The 18368-nt window shown below is 35.4% G+C and overlaps 1 protein-coding gene across 2 annotated transcripts in view; it reads left to right on the top strand.

Moving 5' to 3' along the window:
- Positions 1-17008, top strand: part of LOC107601390 (integrin alpha-4-like) — a 36933-nt gene extending 19925 nt beyond the window's left edge. For both annotated transcript variants that reach the window (XM_016293558.1, XM_016293559.1), the window contains 14 exons: positions 275-429; positions 9519-9671; positions 9794-9870; positions 11540-11687; positions 11813-11911; positions 11985-12061; positions 12835-12924; positions 13021-13108; positions 13204-13311; positions 14836-14961; positions 15043-15168; positions 15287-15385; positions 15477-15596; positions 16699-17008. In XM_016293558.1, the coding sequence (XP_016149044.1) occupies positions 275-429; positions 9519-9671; positions 9794-9870; positions 11540-11687; positions 11813-11911; positions 11985-12061; positions 12835-12924; positions 13021-13108; positions 13204-13311; positions 14836-14961; positions 15043-15168; positions 15287-15385; positions 15477-15596; positions 16699-16785 (1553 nt within the window). In that variant the 3' untranslated portion in view covers positions 16786-17008. The remainder of the gene's footprint in view (positions 1-274; positions 430-9518; positions 9672-9793; positions 9871-11539; positions 11688-11812; positions 11912-11984; positions 12062-12834; positions 12925-13020; positions 13109-13203; positions 13312-14835; positions 14962-15042; positions 15169-15286; positions 15386-15476; positions 15597-16698) is intronic.
- The last annotated feature ends 1360 nt before the right edge of the window (positions 17009-18368 follow it).

Raw genomic sequence — 18368 nt, 5'->3', positions numbered from 1 at the left:
GAGCGGGATGTCCCAAACAAGAGTAGAACGGTTTAGTTTCGTTGTTTACACTCACACAGGAACATCATAACGGCTTTGACTGTAGCTCATCCAATATGAATTCATAATCAAATCTATCAATTTTATATTATTAGTTGTACTGTTTTTGCCCTGATGCCACTTTTTCATTTATTTGTAATGATTAGCCTTCATTAAAGAGAAACAGGTTGTCTTTAACAGGTTGTCTTTGCCTAACTGTAAATTTGTCTCTGAATGCCATATTCTTCCTGTGCAGAGCTGAAGTACAACATAACAGCTGATGTTCACCACAAAGATGGCTTCCCTTCCCGATTTTATTTCAGTGGAAATGGCACATCCAATGTTACAGCGGGCAGAGTGAAGGCCAAGCATGAGCAGCTCACTTGTGCCACCCATCAGGCCTTCATGAAGGTGCGAGACTGTTTATGTTCATTACCTGTGTTGGGGGATGTTACTTTTAACACTGTCACATTATGACTTTAGTCTTAAATTACTGTACATTTTATGACAAAGGCAGATTCATAATTTTGTTTGTTTTAGAAGTTACCCTGACACTGTTTTTTGGATTTAGAAATTTTGTTGTTTAATGTGTTTTTTTTTTATGAACTTTTCATGTTTCCATTTAGCTTTAATTTATTTTTTATTTTAGTTTTAGTCATTTTAGTACTTATTCTGAGTCTTTTCAGCTATATTTTAGTTAACAAGGATGGTTTATACGTTTGGTTGATAATACTTGCATATTGCATGTTCATACAGAATATATAAACAATAAGGATCTTATTAGATAAAGAGTTCTGAAGGTTAAAGTGATTCGAACATGTGCAAGTTGTAGTACATGTTTTCCTCAGTTGATTGTATGTCTTAGATTTAGATTTTTACGGAGCCCCGCACATGACATGCAAGAAAAAATAAATAAATCGTGCGCACGATTTACTAATTCGTTCCCTCGATGTACTAAAAAGTGCAATTGATTACTATTTCGTTCCCTCGATTTACTAATTTGTTCCCTCGATGTACTAAAACGTGCACACGATTACTATTTAATTCCCATGATTTACTAATTTGTTCCCTCGATGTACTAAAACGTGCACACGATTACTATTTCGTTCCCTCAATTTGCTATTTCGTTCCCTCGATTTGCTAAATCGTTCGCTCGATTTGCTAAATCGTGCGCACAATTTACTAATTTGTTCTCTCGATTTATAAATCGTGTGCACAATTTAGCAAATCGAGGGAACGAATTAGTAAATCGTGCCCACAATTTATATATCGAGTGAACGAAATAGTAAATCGTGCACACGATTTAGCCTACAATTTTTTTTCCCTGCATTCCATGTCTGGGGCTCCGTAGATTTTTGTCTTTGATGTCTTTGATTTTTGCTTTGTTATTTGCATCACTGTGGGTCAACATTTTGTTTCTTATAGTTAATTTATAGCATTTATTATGTTGCCGTTCTTTTACCGTTCACTAGTGAGAAACATTTAACTGATATTTGGTCATATAGATTGAGTACAGGAACGAAAATCCCTTTTCATTTCAGTGTATGGATTAAATTCATCTAAAAAGCCAGATGTGCCTTGATGTTTTCTTAGATCGGCCCCTGTTGTGTGTCCTAAACTTAAATACTCTATACGAATGTGCTGACTCAGACTGAAGCCAGTGGACTTCACAGCTGGGATTCACCCACGTCACTCTGCTCTTCATGCTCTAGTTAATCAGCCTCTCTGAGAGGCCCAGGTGGTGTGACTCTCTCTCTAGGTTTACAGCGTGACTCCACGCAGGAGGCCGGGATGATAAAGAGGCTCTTACAGATAGTTTGTTGGAGTCGATAGCAGGTTGTCGCTGCTGGCGAACAAGAGGAAGAGCCAGGCAGGATGGCACGGGGGAGGACGGTACAGAAAGAGACCTAGACAGTTGATAAAGTGCGGATAGATGGCTCTGTGAGTATGAGTGAATGTTCCAGGTGTTTGGTGGGCCCCTCTGGATGCCTCTCCCTCTGTCTCTTCCTGTAATCAGGGCCATCTGATCCAGCTCATGTTTTACACATTAATTAATGGAGGCCTGTGTATAGCTTCGCTGTTATTAATGGCCGCTGATGGAGATGGTGGCCATAAACAAGTGCGGTTATCTGTCAGAAGCAAACCCAAACAAGGAGGCTGCTATATTTGAGGTAGTTTTAGAGCTTAATTAATGAGCAATAAGAGTAACAAATGGAGTAACACAAAGCAGATGTGGCGGACACCTTGTGGTGTGTTTTAGAAAAGTGACGGAGGAGCTTGTCGAGCCCTGTTATATTTTGTCATATTTACTATTTATTATTGAAACAAGAAGTTTGAGATAGGCGTATCGAATGGTGTGTTCATTTTTAAAAATAGCCAGTAGTCTTATGTCAGTTGCTACTTGCTAATATGCAGGGGATTTTGGTGAGCGAGATGTTGTTGAAAATGTTGTAAATGTTTTGGAAAAAGTCTCTTATGCTAACCAAGACTGCATTTTTTTTATCACAAATACAGCAAAAGCAGTAATATTGTGAGATATTATTACAATTTAAAATAAATGTTTTCTATTTTAATATATTTTAAAATATGATTTATTTTATGTATTGGCAAAGCTGAATTTTTAGCATCAGTCACATAATCCTTCAGAAATCATTAATGTTGAAAACCGTTGTGCTGCTTAATAATTTTTGTGGAAACTGCAATAGAGTTTTCCAAGGCTCTTCGATGAATAGAAAGTTCAAAAGAAGCCAGTTTATTTGAAATATAAATCTTTTGTAACTCTTATGTCTTTACTGTCACTTTTGTTCAGTTTAATGCATTGTTGCTAAATAAAACGATTGATTTCTTAATTTTAAAAAAAGCTTACTGACCCCAAACATTTGAACAGTAGTGTATTTCTGTTAGTATAAGATGAATCATCAGTTGAATACTTTGTATAAAGTAAATTGTCCACTTTTACTATCACATGACATATAGATGAGCTTAAAACTTTAGTATAAATGTCTTGGGGTCTGTAAAAGATTGTTATGCTTTGAATACTGAAGCTTTATGCTGTTGATTAACACAGCAAACTATTCAGTCTTGTCCTTCAATTTGTAAAAACAAACATTTAGAATAATTGAATTGCGATGAAAGGCCAGTAAATTATTTTTCTTTTTTAAAAGTTTTAAAAGTGCCAGTTTGATATTGAAGTGAGAGTACCAGGAATAAATTTGACATCTACATTTACATTTTATGCATTTTGCAGGCACTTTTATCCACATTGTAGCTCCTGTAGCTATGGGTTTGACCAAATGTATTCTGTACCTTGAATGCACTGTAAGTTGCTTTTGATAAAATATGTCTGCCAAATGCATACATGGAGATGTACTGTAAGTGAAGTTCCACCTTGAAAAGGAGTCCAACCTCAAAATGGTGGTTTAGACAGCTTTACTGTAGTGTTTATTTATTATACAATTAATTAAAGTGCTTCACATTTCTGGTTTTAAATACCGCAGAACGCATCTTTTCACCTGTTTTACAAACAAAGGAATGAGTTGCATTTAACACCTCTCCACCCAAAACTAAAGGAACCCTTATTAAAGTGCTGTTGTTTTGAGTTGCAAATGTACCAGGCCTGAATTTTTGCACAGCAAACTATTCAGTCTTGTCCTTCAATTTGTAAAAACAAACATTTAGAATAATTGAATTGCGATGAAAGGCCAGTAAATTATTTTTCTTTTTTAAAAGTTTTAAAAGTGCCAGTTTGATATTGAAGTGAGAGTACCAGGAAGAAATTTGACATCTACATTTACATTTTATGCATTTTGCAGGCACTTTTATCCACATTGTAGCTCCTGTAGCTATGGGTTTGACCAAATGTATTCTGTACCTTGAATGCACTGTAAGTTGCTTTTGATAAAATATGTCTGCCAAATGCATACATGGAGATGTACTGTAAGTGAAGTTCCACCTTGAAAAGGAGTCCAACCTCAAAATGGTGGTTTAGACAGCTTTACTGTAGTGTTTATTTATTATACAATTAATTAAAGTGCTTCACATTTCTGGTTTTAAATACCGCAGTGCACTATCTTTTCACCTGTTTTACAAACAAAGGAATGAGTTGCATTTAACACCTCTCCACCCAAAACTAAAGGAACCCTTATTAAAGTGCTGTTGTTTTGAGTTGCAAATGTACCAGGCCTGAATTTTTGAACAGGCAAGCAATATTTTCAGTTCTTGTTTTGAGTGAAATAAACTTTGAGCTGAATGAAGGTGTGAAAGAAACACCCAGTCTTTCTCGTGATCCTATAAAGCCATTGTCACCACCCCTGGTGAACCACAGCAGTTTTCTCATAAAATCATTTTAAAGGTTCCTTGAAATATCTCTTGTCTGTCTGGGTTGTACCCATGAGATTAGACATGCCAGTGACACACTAGATGCGTGTGCGCACATTTGGACGACTGAATTCAGCGACCACATCCTGAGCAAAGGATACAAGTTCTCAGCGTTGACTTTGAGTTTAGCCTTTGCTGCAGAAATTAGCGTCTCTCTGAGGTTGTTGTTGTGGCTGGAGTCCAGCTCATTTACTCTGGCCATGGAAGAGCCTTCCAAAAAGCCCGGTCACACATCTCCCCTGCAGCTAAATAAAGGCCCGAGAGACCCCACAGGACAACTCCCAACCACTGAGCCCCCAATTAGAGACGACCATCAGAGCAAACCTTACCTGCATTAATTATCTGCACTTAGGTTAGGAAAATTAAGATGGGAGGAATACAAAAGTGTAGTCAAACATAAGTTTGGGGTCGGTAAGATTTTTAGATGTTTTTAAACAAAGTCTCTTATGTTCACCAAGGCTGCATTTGTTTGTTCAAAAATACAGTAAAAACAGTAATATTGTGAAATATGACTATAATATAAAATATCTGTTATCTATTTTGTTATATTTTAAAATGTAATTTATTCCTGTAAATCAACGCTGAATTTTCAGCATCATGGCTCCAGTCTTCTGTGTTACATGATCCTTCAGAAATAATATTAATATGCTGGTTAATTATTATCAATGTTGGAAACATTTGTGCTTGGATACCATGATGTACTTTTGTTCTGATTTCTTTGAGAGGAACCCTTATTAAAGTGCTGTTGTTTTGAGTTGCAAATGTACCAGGCCTGAATTTTTGAACAGGCAAGCAATATTTTCAGTTCTTGTTTTGAGTGAAATAAACTTTGAGCTGAATGAAGGTGTGAAAGAAACACCCAGTCTTTCTCGTGATCATATAAAGCCATTGTCACCACCCCTGGTGAACCACAGCAGTTTTCTCATAAAATCATTTTAAAGGTTCCTTGAAATATCTCTTGTCTGTCTGGGTTGTACCCATGAGATTAGAAATGCCAGTGACACACTAGATGCGTGTGCGCACATTTGGACGACTGAATTCAGCGACCACATCCTGAGCAAAGGATACAAGTTCTCAGCGTTGACTTTGAGTTTAGCCTTTGCTGCAGAAATTAGCGTCTCTCTGAGGTTGTTGTTGTGGCTGGGGTCCAGCTCATTTACACTGGCCATGGAAGAGCTTTCCAAAACCCCGGTCACACATCTCTCCTGCAGCTAAATACAGGCCCGAGAGACCCCACAGGACAACTCCCAACCACTGAGCCCCCAATTAGAGACGACCATCAGAGCAAACCTTACCTGCATTAATTATCTGCACTTAGGTTAGGAAAGGGATGGGAGGAATACAAAAGTGTAGTCAAACATAAGTTTGAGGTCGGTAAGATTTTTAGATGTTTTTAAACAGTCTCTTATGTTCACCAAGGCTGCATTTGTTTGTTCAAAAATACAGTAAAAACAGTAATATTGTGAAATATGACTATAATATAAAATATCTGTTATCTATTTTGTTATATTTTAAAATGTAATTTATTCCTGTAAATCAACGCTGAATTTTCAGCATCATGGCTCCAGTCTTCTGTGTTACATGATCCTTCAGAAATAATATTACTATAAAGCCATTGTCACCACCCCTGGTGAACCACAGCAGTTTTCTCATAAAATCATTTTAAAGGTTCCTTGAAATATCTCTTGTCTGTCTGGGTTGTACCCATGAGATTAGACATGCCAGTGACACACTAGATGCGTGTGCGCACATTTGGACGACTGAATTCAGCGACCACATCCTGAGCAAAGGATACAAGTTCTCAGCGTTGACTTTGAGTTTAGCCTTTGCTGCAGAAATTAGCGTCTCTCTGAGGTTGTTGTTGTGGCTGGAGTCCAGCTCATTTACACTGGCCATGGAAGAGCTTTCCAAAACCCCGGTCACACATCTCTCCTGCAGCTAAATACAGGCCCGAGAGACCCCACAGGACAACTCCCAACCACTGAGCCCCCAATTAGAGACGACCATCAGAGCAAACCTTACCTGCATTAATTATCTGCACTTAGGTTAGGAAAGGGATGGGAGGAATACAAAAGTGTAGTCAAACATAAGTTTGAGGTCGGTAAGATTTTTAGATGTTTTTAAACAGTCTCTTATGTTCACCAAGGCTGCATTTGTTTGTTCAAAAATACAGTAAAAACAGTAATATTGTGAAATATGACTATAATATAAAATATCTGTTATCTATTTTGTTATATTTTAAAATGTAATTTATTCCTGTAAATCAACGCTGAATTTTCAGCATCATGGCTCCAGTCTTCTGTGTTACATGATCCTTCAGAAATAATATTAATATGCTGGTTAATTATTATCAATGTTGGAAACATTTGTGCTTGGATACCATGATGTACTTTTGTTCTGATTTCTTTGAGTAGAAAGTTAAAAAGAACAGCATTTATTTTAAAAATAAATATTTTGTAATGCCAAACATTTATTTACTGTATTACTGAATTAAAAGTATTAATTTCCTTCTAAAGATAAATGAATAAATTGTACTGATTCCAGATTTTCAAACAGTACTAGTGTACCAGTAGAAACTAATTGAATCATGTGAAATAACCAAAGCTTGAGCCCTGATCCCAACCAGTTTGATATTGAAACTTGGGGGGTTTTGACCAAATGGCAAATCGTTTGGAAATGATTATTAGAAATAGAAATAATTTGTAACATTATAAATGTCTTTACTGTCACTTTTGACCAATTTAATGTATCCTTGCTGAATAAAAGTATTAATTTCCTAAGGAAAACAAAAAACTCTGAACACCTTAGCAACCATACACTCTTAAAAATAAAGGTGCTTCACGATGCCATAAAATAACCTTTTTCTTGTCTAAATGGTTCCATAAAGAACCTTTAACATCTGAAGAACCTTTCTGTTTCACAAAAGGTCCTTTGTGGCAAAAGAAGGTTCTTCAGATTATAAAAAGCTAAGAAAGAGATGGTTCTTTAAAGAACCTTTGACTGAATGCTTCTTTGTGGAACCAAAAAAAGGAAAACAAAAAACTCTGAACACCTTAGCACCTTTGCACCTTTTACACTCTTAAAAATAAAGGTGCTTCACGATGCCATAAAATAACCTTTTTTTTGTCTAAATGGTTCCATAAAGAACCTTTAACATCTGAAGAACCTTTCTGTTTCACGTGAAGTTCCACCTTGAAAAGGAGTCCAACCTCAAAATGGTGGTTTAGACAGCTTTACTGTAGTGTTTATTTATTATACAATTAATTAAAGTGCTTCACATTTCTGGTTTTAAATACCGCAGTGCACTATCTTTTCACCTGTTTTACAAACAAAGGAATGAGTTGCATTTAACACCTCTCCACCCAAAACTAAAGGAACCCTTATTAAAGTGCTGTTGTTTTGAGTTGCAAATGTACCAGGCCTGAATTTTTGAACAGGCAAGCAATATTTTCAGTTCTTGTTTTGAGTGAAATAAACTTTGAGCTGAATGAAGGTGTGAAAGAAACACCCAGTCTTTCTCGTGATCCTATAAAGCCATTGTCACCACCCCTGGTGAACCACAGCAGTTTTCTCATAAAATCATTTTAAAGGTTCCTTGAAATATCTCTTGTCTGTCTGGGTTGTACCCATGAGATTAGAAATGCCAGTGACACACTAGATGCGTGTGCGCACATTTGGACGACTGAATTCAGCGACCACATCCTGAGCAAAGGATACAAGTTCTCAGCGTTGACTTTGAGTTTAGCCTTTGCTGCAGAAATTAGCGTCTCTCTGAGGTTGTTGTTGTGGCTGGAGTCCAGCTCATTTACACTGGCCATGGAAGAGCTTTCCAAAACCCCGGTCACACATCTCTCCTGCAGCTAAATACAGGCCCGAGAGACCCCACAGGACAACTCCCAACCACTGAGCCCCCAATTAGAGACGACCATCAGAGCAAACCTTACCTGCATTAATTATCTGCACTTAGGTTAGGAAAATTAAGATGGGAGGAATACAAAAGTGTAGTCAAACATAAGTTTGGGGTCGGTAAGATTTTTAGATGTTTTTAAACAAAGTCTCTTATGTTCACCAAGGCTGCATTTGTTTGTTCAAAAATACAGTAAAAACAGTAATATTGTGAAATATGACTATAATATAAAATATCTGTTATCTATTTTGTTATATTTTAAAATGTAATTTATTCCTGTAAATCAACACTGAATTTTCAGCATCATGGCTCCAGTCTTCTGTGTTACATGATCCTTCAGAAATAATATTAATATGCTGGTTAATTATTATCAATGTTGGAAACATTTGTGCTTGGATACCATGATGTACTTTTGTTCTGATTTCTTTGAGTAGAAAGTTAAAAAGAACAGCATTTATTTTAAAAATAAATATTTTGTAATGCCAAACATTTATTTACTGTATTACTGAATTAAAAGTATTAATTTCCTTCTAAAGATAAATGAATAAATTGTACTGATTCCAGATTTTCAAACAGTACTAGTGTACCAGTAGAAACTAATTGAATCATGTGAAATAACCAAAGCTTGAGCCCTGATCCCAACCAGTTTGATATTGAAACTTGGGGGGTTTTGACCAAATGGCAAATCGTTTGGAAATGATTATTAGAAATAGAAATAATTTGTAACATTATAAATGTCTTTACTGTCACTTTTGACCAATTTAATGTATCCTTGCTGAATAAAAGTATTAATTTCCTAAGGAAAACAAAAAACTCTGAACACCTTAGCACCTTTGCACCTTTTACACTCTTAAAAATAAAGGTGCTTCACGATGCCATAAAATAACCTTTTTTTTGTCTAAATGGTTCCATAAAGAACCTTTAACATCTGAAGAACCTTTCTGTTTCACAAAAGGTCCTTTGTGGCAAAAGAAGGTTCTTCAGATTATAAAAAGCTAAGAAAGAGATGGTTCTTTAAAGAACCTTTGACTGAATGCTTCTTTGTGGAACCAAAAATGGTTCTTCTATGGCATCGCTTGAAGAACCTTTTAAGCATCTTTATTTTTAAGAGTGTATCGGAACACCTTGCATTGGTGGTGGTGAAATTTGGATAGACAAACACCAGTAATTTTCTTCAGAATATCTTGTTTATATGTTTTATTTCTCATGTGTGCAGAAAGACATCCGGGATATCTTCTCACCCATCCATTTTGAGGTGAAATATAAACTTGGAGAGCACCGCGTGCTACAGAGAGACTCCGGGGGCTTGCCTTCCCTCAAACCCATTCTACAGCAGAAGGATGAATATGGCAACGTTGTGAAAAACAATGTCTGTTTTTCTTTATTTCTCAATCTTTGTTTTGTTATTGTGGTTAATTTCTGTGGCCACTTTATTAACCCCATTGTAGGTCACAATGTGTCTTGATTTGAAATCTTTCTATGTTTCTGTAGACCATCTTTGCCAGACATTGTTCCTGGGAAAACTGTTCGACCAACCTGCAGGTTTCTGCTAATCTGGTTTTACCACAGTAAGTCATCAACATATATCCTATGCAAACTGGGTGAATCTCTTGGAAATTGCAGAGCAATTTCTGTTTGTTGTTTAATATGATTTAAATGATACAAAAATTACAATTGTACATATCTTAGAAGTCGTTTACGTACTAAATTGAATTTGTGCTGATTTCATAAAAAAATAATTGCATTCAGACATGATGGTTTTCATTACTGTATTTCAGTAAAGCTAATCACATTTTTTGCATTACGGTAATTTTGGAGGAACATGTTTAATTGTCATAAAGAAAAAAAGACATTTATAATGTCACAATACAAAACATCTTAATCCTAAAATAAGCTAAAAAAAATACTCCTCATTTTCTATAAGAAAAAAAAAATCTTTCTTTTGATTGTGGGATAAAATGAGGATATTTACTCAACTGTATTACATGTTGTACACTGTTATACAACAGCTTAAGCTTTAATAATTATAGTTTTCGTGAGTTGTTTTTCTTTTCAAGTGCACGGTGAACAAGTACAGACCTCTCTAAATATTCTAGTTGTGCTGGTGTTGTTTGTGACTAACAGGAGGGCTTTTGAGATTATCTGCTCTCCTCATGAATACACCTATTAAACCAGTATGCATAGTAGCCAAAGCTTTATATCGATGCATTTTATGCATCACATTTCTTGGACTCACCCAATTGAGGCGAAAGCGTGAGTGTGCACATTAGCATTTTGGATCATGTTTGCAGCCGTATGCAAACTAATTTATGGACCCCCCTCACCCATTGGTGATAATACATGATCTGATTATTTATAAGGCCCTTGTGTGTGTGTGTGTGTATGAGAGAAAGAGAGTGTCTTGTCACTCTCCCAGATGCACCTGGTGCCTTTAGATGAGAAACATCAGGCTTGAGCCCTCACTGCACAAGCTACTCAAACACATGCAGGAAAAACACTACCACATTTTCCCATTAAATTCTACAATAATGAGTCTTTCAAATATTCTAAAATAAACATAAACTATAAAATATATATATATATATTTTAAAAACAATGATCATAATTATGTCAGTTTAGTTAATTGATCAAAACAAATATTTTAAATGTGTATATTTTTATTTTAAATTAAAATGTTAAAATGGGATGAAATAAAGAGGAGTTGATTGCAAGGAACTGATTACAGTTGCAGTGACACTGAATTTTTGCTTTCGCACCAGTTACCACAATATATTTAATTTTGATATTAAAGTATTTAATTGTCTTGCACATCATTTGACACAATTATTATTCAATTATAAATCTTTCAAAATGCTAATTTTAAGTTACACATTTTTTTATTACCAAAAATGTATTTTCTTGTGTTTTGTTTTTCTAACTGATATTGTTCTTCCTTCATTTGGCAGCTTTTAAAATGTTGTGTACTATTTTTCAAATATTGAAAAGCTGTAAAAAGATGTGCCAAAAAAGAAAAAGGCATTGAATGGTATTTTATACTGAAGATTTTCTGTGGTTAAAATTATGCTTAAACCATAATAATAATAATAATAGCTATTATTATTATTTGTATTTTTTTCCGAATCTTTTCTTCACTCCGAGTTAAGAATTATACAAACTAAACAATGGATTAAAATGCTTAATTTATAAAATGAATAAAAATGCTTAATTTATGTTTTAACTAACTTGTTTTCCCAACAGGTCCTACAGGAACATGCCATACTTCGCCCTGGGTAATGGAAAAAGCATCATGTTAAACACCACACTGGTCAACATCGGAGATGATGCTTTTCTACCCAAACTTTACCTGAGGTTTCCCAGCAACCTGCATTTCATCAAAGTGCTGGAGGTAATTAAATTTTGGTCGGTTTTGTCTTCGATATCTGACAGCCAGCTTTTAGCTCTATGTATTTCTGATGTACTTCACTTCGATCTTGCCTTTGATGTGCTTCAATATTTGTGATATTATTTCAGGAAGATAAATACATCAGCTGTGAAATCGCAGAGGAGAATAAAGTGGCCATTGGACTGGACTGCAATGTTGGGAATTTATACATCCCCCCTATCTCAAAGGTAAATGTCTTTAGCAATGGAAGATAAATGAGTTTGCTTGTTGGAATATAAACATCTCTTTGCTTTCTTCCAGATCAACATCACCTTTTTATTGGATGTGATGCAGAACAGCAGTGCTGGAAACCTTAGCATTAAGATCAATGCGACGAGGTGAGAGATCTAGAGATCTCAGCCCTAGATCTGAGGAATTCATTACAAAGGATGGTTTACACAAATACAAAGACATCTGAGCCAAATGTAATCGTTTGTGGAGAGCATCTCGCCACTGCTTATGGTTGTAAATTGACATCAGAATGCAAAAGACAAACAAAGGCATTAAACAGCATGCTCAAAGGTTTATGTGCTTTCAGTGTTACTGTTAGAAACAAGAAAAACGTCTCAGGTTACTTATGTAACCATGGTTCCCTAAGTAGGGAACGAGACACTGCGTCCTCTAGGGGTCGCTATGGGGAACCCTAGAGGACGCAGTGTCTCGTTCCCTACTCAGGGAACCATGGTTACATAAGTAACCTGAGACGTTCCCTTTCATGGGAACTTCGAACTGCGTCCTCTAGGGGTCGCTATGGGGAAACCTAGAGGACGCAGTTCGAAGTTCCCATGAAAGGGAACTGTGGATCTAAAGATGGATGCCTACATGGCCTATGTAATGAGTTCCTATAATGAAATCTCAGGGTATATTCGTATATATTAGTATATTACATATACAATGACCCCAAAAAGCATTTGGACACTTAAACTGCACTTAACACGACATTTCATTAGATAGGGTACTATCAAACTAAGTGGCGTCTGCAAATAAATGCTGCTAAAGCTTTCCTCAGAGCTAACTTCACCTTTTTAAGAACCATTGGCTAGTTCATTTTTGTTGCTATTGTATGTTTCCTTAATAGTGAATGTAAACCAATCTAATGTGTGTTTTTCAGCGAGAACTTTGAGAACACAGATCTTCAGCACGACAATGTGGCTGTTCTTACGTTGCCCTTGAGATATGCAGTTGACCTCAATGTTCACGGGTAAGTTGTCTGTTTTGCTAATGAATGTGAATCCGTAGATGTCGGAAGAATAACAGGTCAAATTACAGGACGCTTCTCTTCGTCTCTCCTCTGCAGATTTGTCTCTCCGACTTCATTTCTGATTGGAAAACAAGAGTCTGTGCCGGTCGACTGCTATCCTGAGAAGTTCAATTATACGTACAAGGTATTTTAGCGCTCATCAGACAGACAACAGTGTCATTAAGCACTAATGAATCATTTGACATGATTTGTTTCGTTACAATGTCTATTAACTTGCAGGTGATGAATATAGGTCCTAGTAAAGCTCTTGATGCGAGAGTAAAGATCGGCTTGCCTCTGATGCTGGTGCCATACAAATACCAGCTAATCAGGATCACCGATTTACAGGTGAGATTTACATATGCAATTATGCATTTGGGGTCAGTAAGATTGTTTCGGAATGAATGAAATGAATGCTTTTATTCAGCAAGGATGCCTTAAAATGATCAGATGTAACAGTAAAGACATTTATATTGTTACAAATTAACTTTCTATTCATCAAATAATACTGAATACTGAAATATTAAGCATATTTTCAACATTGATAATAATAATAAATGATTATTGAGAACCAAATCAAGATCATGTGACACTAAAGACGGGAAATTTTAGCTTTGCCATCACAGGAATAAATGACATTTTAAAGTATATTAAAAGAGAAACATATTTTAAATTGTAATACTTCACAATATTACTGTTTTCACTGTATCTTTGATCAATTAAACACAGCCTTGTTGAGCATAAGAGACTTGTTAAAAATAATAATAATGATATAAAAAAAACCTTACCTTACAGTAAATCTTAACTGGTGTACTGTATATTATATACAGTATTTTAAAGGAATAGTTCACCCCAAAATTTAAATAGTCTTTATTTATATTCACTGTCATGTCATTCCATGCACATTTCTTTCACAAAATGAGATGTTAGTCAGAATTTTTGTGCTTCTGCTTTTGAAACAATGAAATTAGAATGAAACTGGATGGCGATTTACAGTATAAGATAAAAAAAATAACAAAAGTATCAGTTAAAAATGAGTCCGCTTTAGTATTTCATGGCATATTTGACATCTTTGAAGCCAAATTGAATTGGTCATTGTATGTCATGTGACAAATCATGACATGTCAAGTTTGAAAAACTCTAAATCTGGAAGATTATTAGTAGACACTGGATTAAATTTCATCTGTTCCTCACACAGAGCCGTTGTTCAACTTAAGAAGGCGTCAGATATAGCACTTTATTATTAATTCAATAATTTATGGTGTTTTATTCTTTCGGAGCTTGGTATTATAAATCACAATCAGACATCAGAAGTTCAGACATTCTGCCAGACATCTCTGGCTTTATTCACAGAAGAAACACAAACTTGTGCTTCTGCTTTTGAAACAATGAAATTAGAATGAAACTGGATGGCGATTTACAGTATAAGATAAAAAAAGAACAAAAGTATCAGTTAAAAATGAGTCCGCTTTAGTATTTCATGGCATATTTGACATCTTTGAAGCCAAATTGAATTGGTCATTGTATGTCATGTGACAAATCATGACATGTCAAGTTTGAAAAACTCTAAATCTGGAAGATTATTAGTAGACACTGGATTAAATTTAATCTGTTCCTCACACAGAGCCGTTGTTCAACTTAAGAAGGCGTCAGATATAGCACTTTATTATTAATTCAATAATTTATGGTGTTTTATTCTTTCGGAGCTTGGTATTATAAATCACAATCAGACATCAGAAGTTCAGACATTCTGCCAGACATCTCTGGCTTTATTCACAGAAGAAACACAAACTATTCCTAACAGTGCCTATAACTTAGCTATGCTATACATCTATTTCTTTACTTAAACTTAAGTTGTTTTTTGTCTTGCAGACAACTCTTGGGCATTGCTTCCAGAGGAACAATTCAGTACAGATTATTGATGACTGTGACATCCCAGAAGCTTCCTTTATTCAAGAACTTGTATTCTTTTTCTCCCCAAAAAGCAAGCGCATCATGGTAAATAATAGTCATAGTATTGAGTTCTGGTGTGTTTAGTGTAAATGCTATGAGAAGGTCTCACACTCTGTTGTTCTGCAGTTCTGTGGTCCTGAAGATAAGACCTGTAGGATGGTGGAGTGTCACTTCGGTGACTTGGAGGTTGGAAAGGAAGTTACCATCACTATGGAAGTGGAGCTCAACCCCAGGGTTCTCCAGATGAGTCCAGTGAGTATTTGTTAGAGATGAGAAGAATAATATGGCCCAATCAACCATTGTTTGACAGATGGATTACCTGAATTGTACAACTAAAACACATGACCTTATACATGTATATTTCCTACAGGGCAGACACGCTGTCATGATGATACGTGGCATGATTGACCTTATTTCACCAGTGAAGGATGCCGACACCATCCTACTTCAGGACGACATTTCTGCTAGAGTAAGTAGTCTGGATCTCTAATGCCAGAAATACATGATGAGATGCTGCATTTACAGCTTTTTGTTAAACTTGAATGTTTGAAATGTTTCAGGTGTCCTTGGAGGCTCTGTACAGCAATAAGCCTGTGATGGCTGTGCAGATTTTTCTAATAGTATCCAGTCTGATCGTTGGACTGATGATTTTAGCACTGCTTGTCCTTGCCCTCTGGAAGGTATGTATCATATGACACTTTCTCAAGTGTGACTTAATGTCATATTCTAATGTAAGACTCTTAGGAAGACTCATAGGAATTAAGAACATAGGAATTGTTCACAAATTTCACTAAAGATAGACCTGAAATATCTGAAGATATTACTTTTCTTTTAGAGATACACCATATCATAGAGGGTTTAACAGCATGCTGGGCTTTACCATGGTAAACGTTTGTGGTAAAGGATGTATAACCCATCAAAGCAGTGCTTTTCTTAAAAAAAAAAAAAAACTATCTTCAATAATGAAAATAAAAAAATACAGTCAAATTTCTAATATGTGACCCTGGACCACAAAACCAGTCATAAGTGTCAACTTTTCGAAATTGAGATTTATACACCTTCTCAAAGCTGCTTGTTGGGATAGGACAATATTTGGTCGAGATACAACTATTTGTAAATCTGGAATCTGAGGGTGCAAAAAAATCAAAATATTGTAAAAAATCGCCTTTAAAGTTGTCCAAATGAAGTTCTTAGCAATGCATATTACTAATCAAAAATTAAGTTTTAATATATTTAAAGTAGGACATTTACAAAATATCTTCATGGAACATGATCTTTACTTAATATCCTAATGATTTTTGGCATAAAAGAAAAATCTATAATTTTGACCCATACAATGTATTTTTGGCTATTGCTACAAATATACCCCAGCGACTTAAGACTGGTTTTGTGGTCCAGGGTAACATATGTGCACATTGATGCATTCTGCTGATGTTTTTCAATGTTTTGTGCCATGAGTGTTGCAATTTTAAGTATCAAGTTTTGTTTTTAAAAACACTTTGAAATCTCTTTAATTCCACTATGCTCCATCTAGCTGTTTTTCAATGCAAGAACGTAGTTAAGAAACTTGTCTGATTGGTTTCTGGTAAACGTGAACCAGTTCTAATCCAGTACGATTACATACAGTTGTTAATTAAGACTGAACAGTCATTCAGTCAATCTAGCAATTAGTACCCTACTAAGCAAATAAATCAGCAAAGAGTAAAAAATCGAACTTGTTGGGTTTGAAATTGAGACATACTTTTGCTCATTGACAATCATGCAATCTCTTGCTTTTATTAGCTTGGATTCTTTGAGCGGAAGTTGAAGGAGGAGAAGTTTGACCAGGACAGTTGGGACTATGTACCTAAGAAAGAGAGTGTGTCATAATATGGGATTTACACCACAAACAAAACCAATCAGAATGGAAGGGACAAGCCATGAAGGACTACTGCTCTGCTGTCACCAAGAGCTGGACTAATGACCGTAATGGCTGAGAACATTCATCACAAAGCGATGAAGAGTACAAAGACTGTCAAAAGAATCAGCATTTTCTGTCAGCAGGATGAAGCCAATGCACTTTAGAGAATGGAACATACTACATGAGCTCAATGAATGTCTAGCTGTTTTTCAATGCAAGGATGTTGTTAAGAAACTTGTCTGATTGGTTTCTGGTAAACGTGAACCAGTTCTAATCCAGTACGATTACATACGGTTGTTAATTAAGACTGAACAGTCATTCAGTCAATCTAGCAATTAGTACCCTACTAAGCAAATAAATCAGCAAAGAGTAAAAAATCGAACTTGTTGGGTTTGAAATTGAAACATACTTTTGCTCATTGACAGTCATGCAATCTCTTGCTTTTATTAGCTTGGATTCTTTGAGCGGAAGTTGAAGGAGGAGAAGTTTGACCAGTTACATTATAAAATTGAATTCCATGCCAATTAAACAAAATTCCCCCTAAATTCAGATTTTTGAAAACCCTATTATTAACCCTTTCTATAAGATTTTTTTTGTTAGATTTTTATTATTGTATTGCATTTTTTGCTTTTTCATATATATAAATAACGCGATTAAAGCAGTTAATGCACTGGCCCCGCCCCCAAACCTGTACTTTATATTTCATATGGTTGACACAAATATGATGCAGGGCAACAACTCCACATATGCAGTTATGCCCTAAAATTCAAGATATTGGTGCAAAATGCCCCTGTATGAGTTTTTGTCTCATATTTATATATCATAAGATAAGCGATATCACACCAGCAGCGAGAGCAAAATCAGACGAGTTCTGATTTTGTCCCGAATATCACAAGTTTAAATGTGATTTTATACAACAGTTCAGTAAATAAGAAGTTAATATTGTGTTATATTTTAAACACAATATTATCTGTTTTTGCTCAATTTTGCAGAGAACATGTTACCTTTAAAGACATAGCAGAACTGTTGCGCCTCCGAGCAACACAGCGGTGTTTAGTTTCTGAATGAATCCGCGTTTTGAACGAATTGTGTAAACCAATGATTCAAAGCCCCATTCATAAAGAGAGCCATTTACCTCATTCCTGAATGAATCAGCTGTTCAAATGAATGAATGACTCATTAGACATTTAGCGCCACCTGCTGGCAGATTTAGTTTCTTATTTAGAGTTTCATTTCATAAAAAAAAAAAAATTATAAAAATAAAAACATTAAAGGGATAGTTCACCCAAAAAACTCACCCTCATGTCGTTTCAAACCTTTCTTTTGTGGAACATAAAAGAAGGTATTTTGTTGGTAACAAAGCTGTTTTGGTTATCAATGACTTTCATTGTATGAACAAAAAATACTGAGATGTTTCTCAAATTATTTTCTTTTATGTTCATAGTTTATGTTAGGCCGTTGTAGCCTTAATGTTTATGTGTAATAACTTATATGCTGAATTAAATAAAATATTTCTTTCTAAAGCTACAATTTGTAATGTCTACTTGATACT

The sequence above is a fragment of the Sinocyclocheilus grahami genome, unplaced genomic scaffold, assembly GCF_001515645.1.
Source record: "Sinocyclocheilus grahami isolate Dianchi unplaced genomic scaffold, SAMN03320097.WGS_v1.1 scaffold304.1, whole genome shotgun sequence".
Taxonomy (NCBI): Eukaryota; Metazoa; Chordata; class Actinopteri; order Cypriniformes; family Cyprinidae; genus Sinocyclocheilus; species Sinocyclocheilus grahami.
Note: the sequence above shows the minus strand (reverse complement) of the source record. Positions and strands in the feature narration are given on the sequence as shown.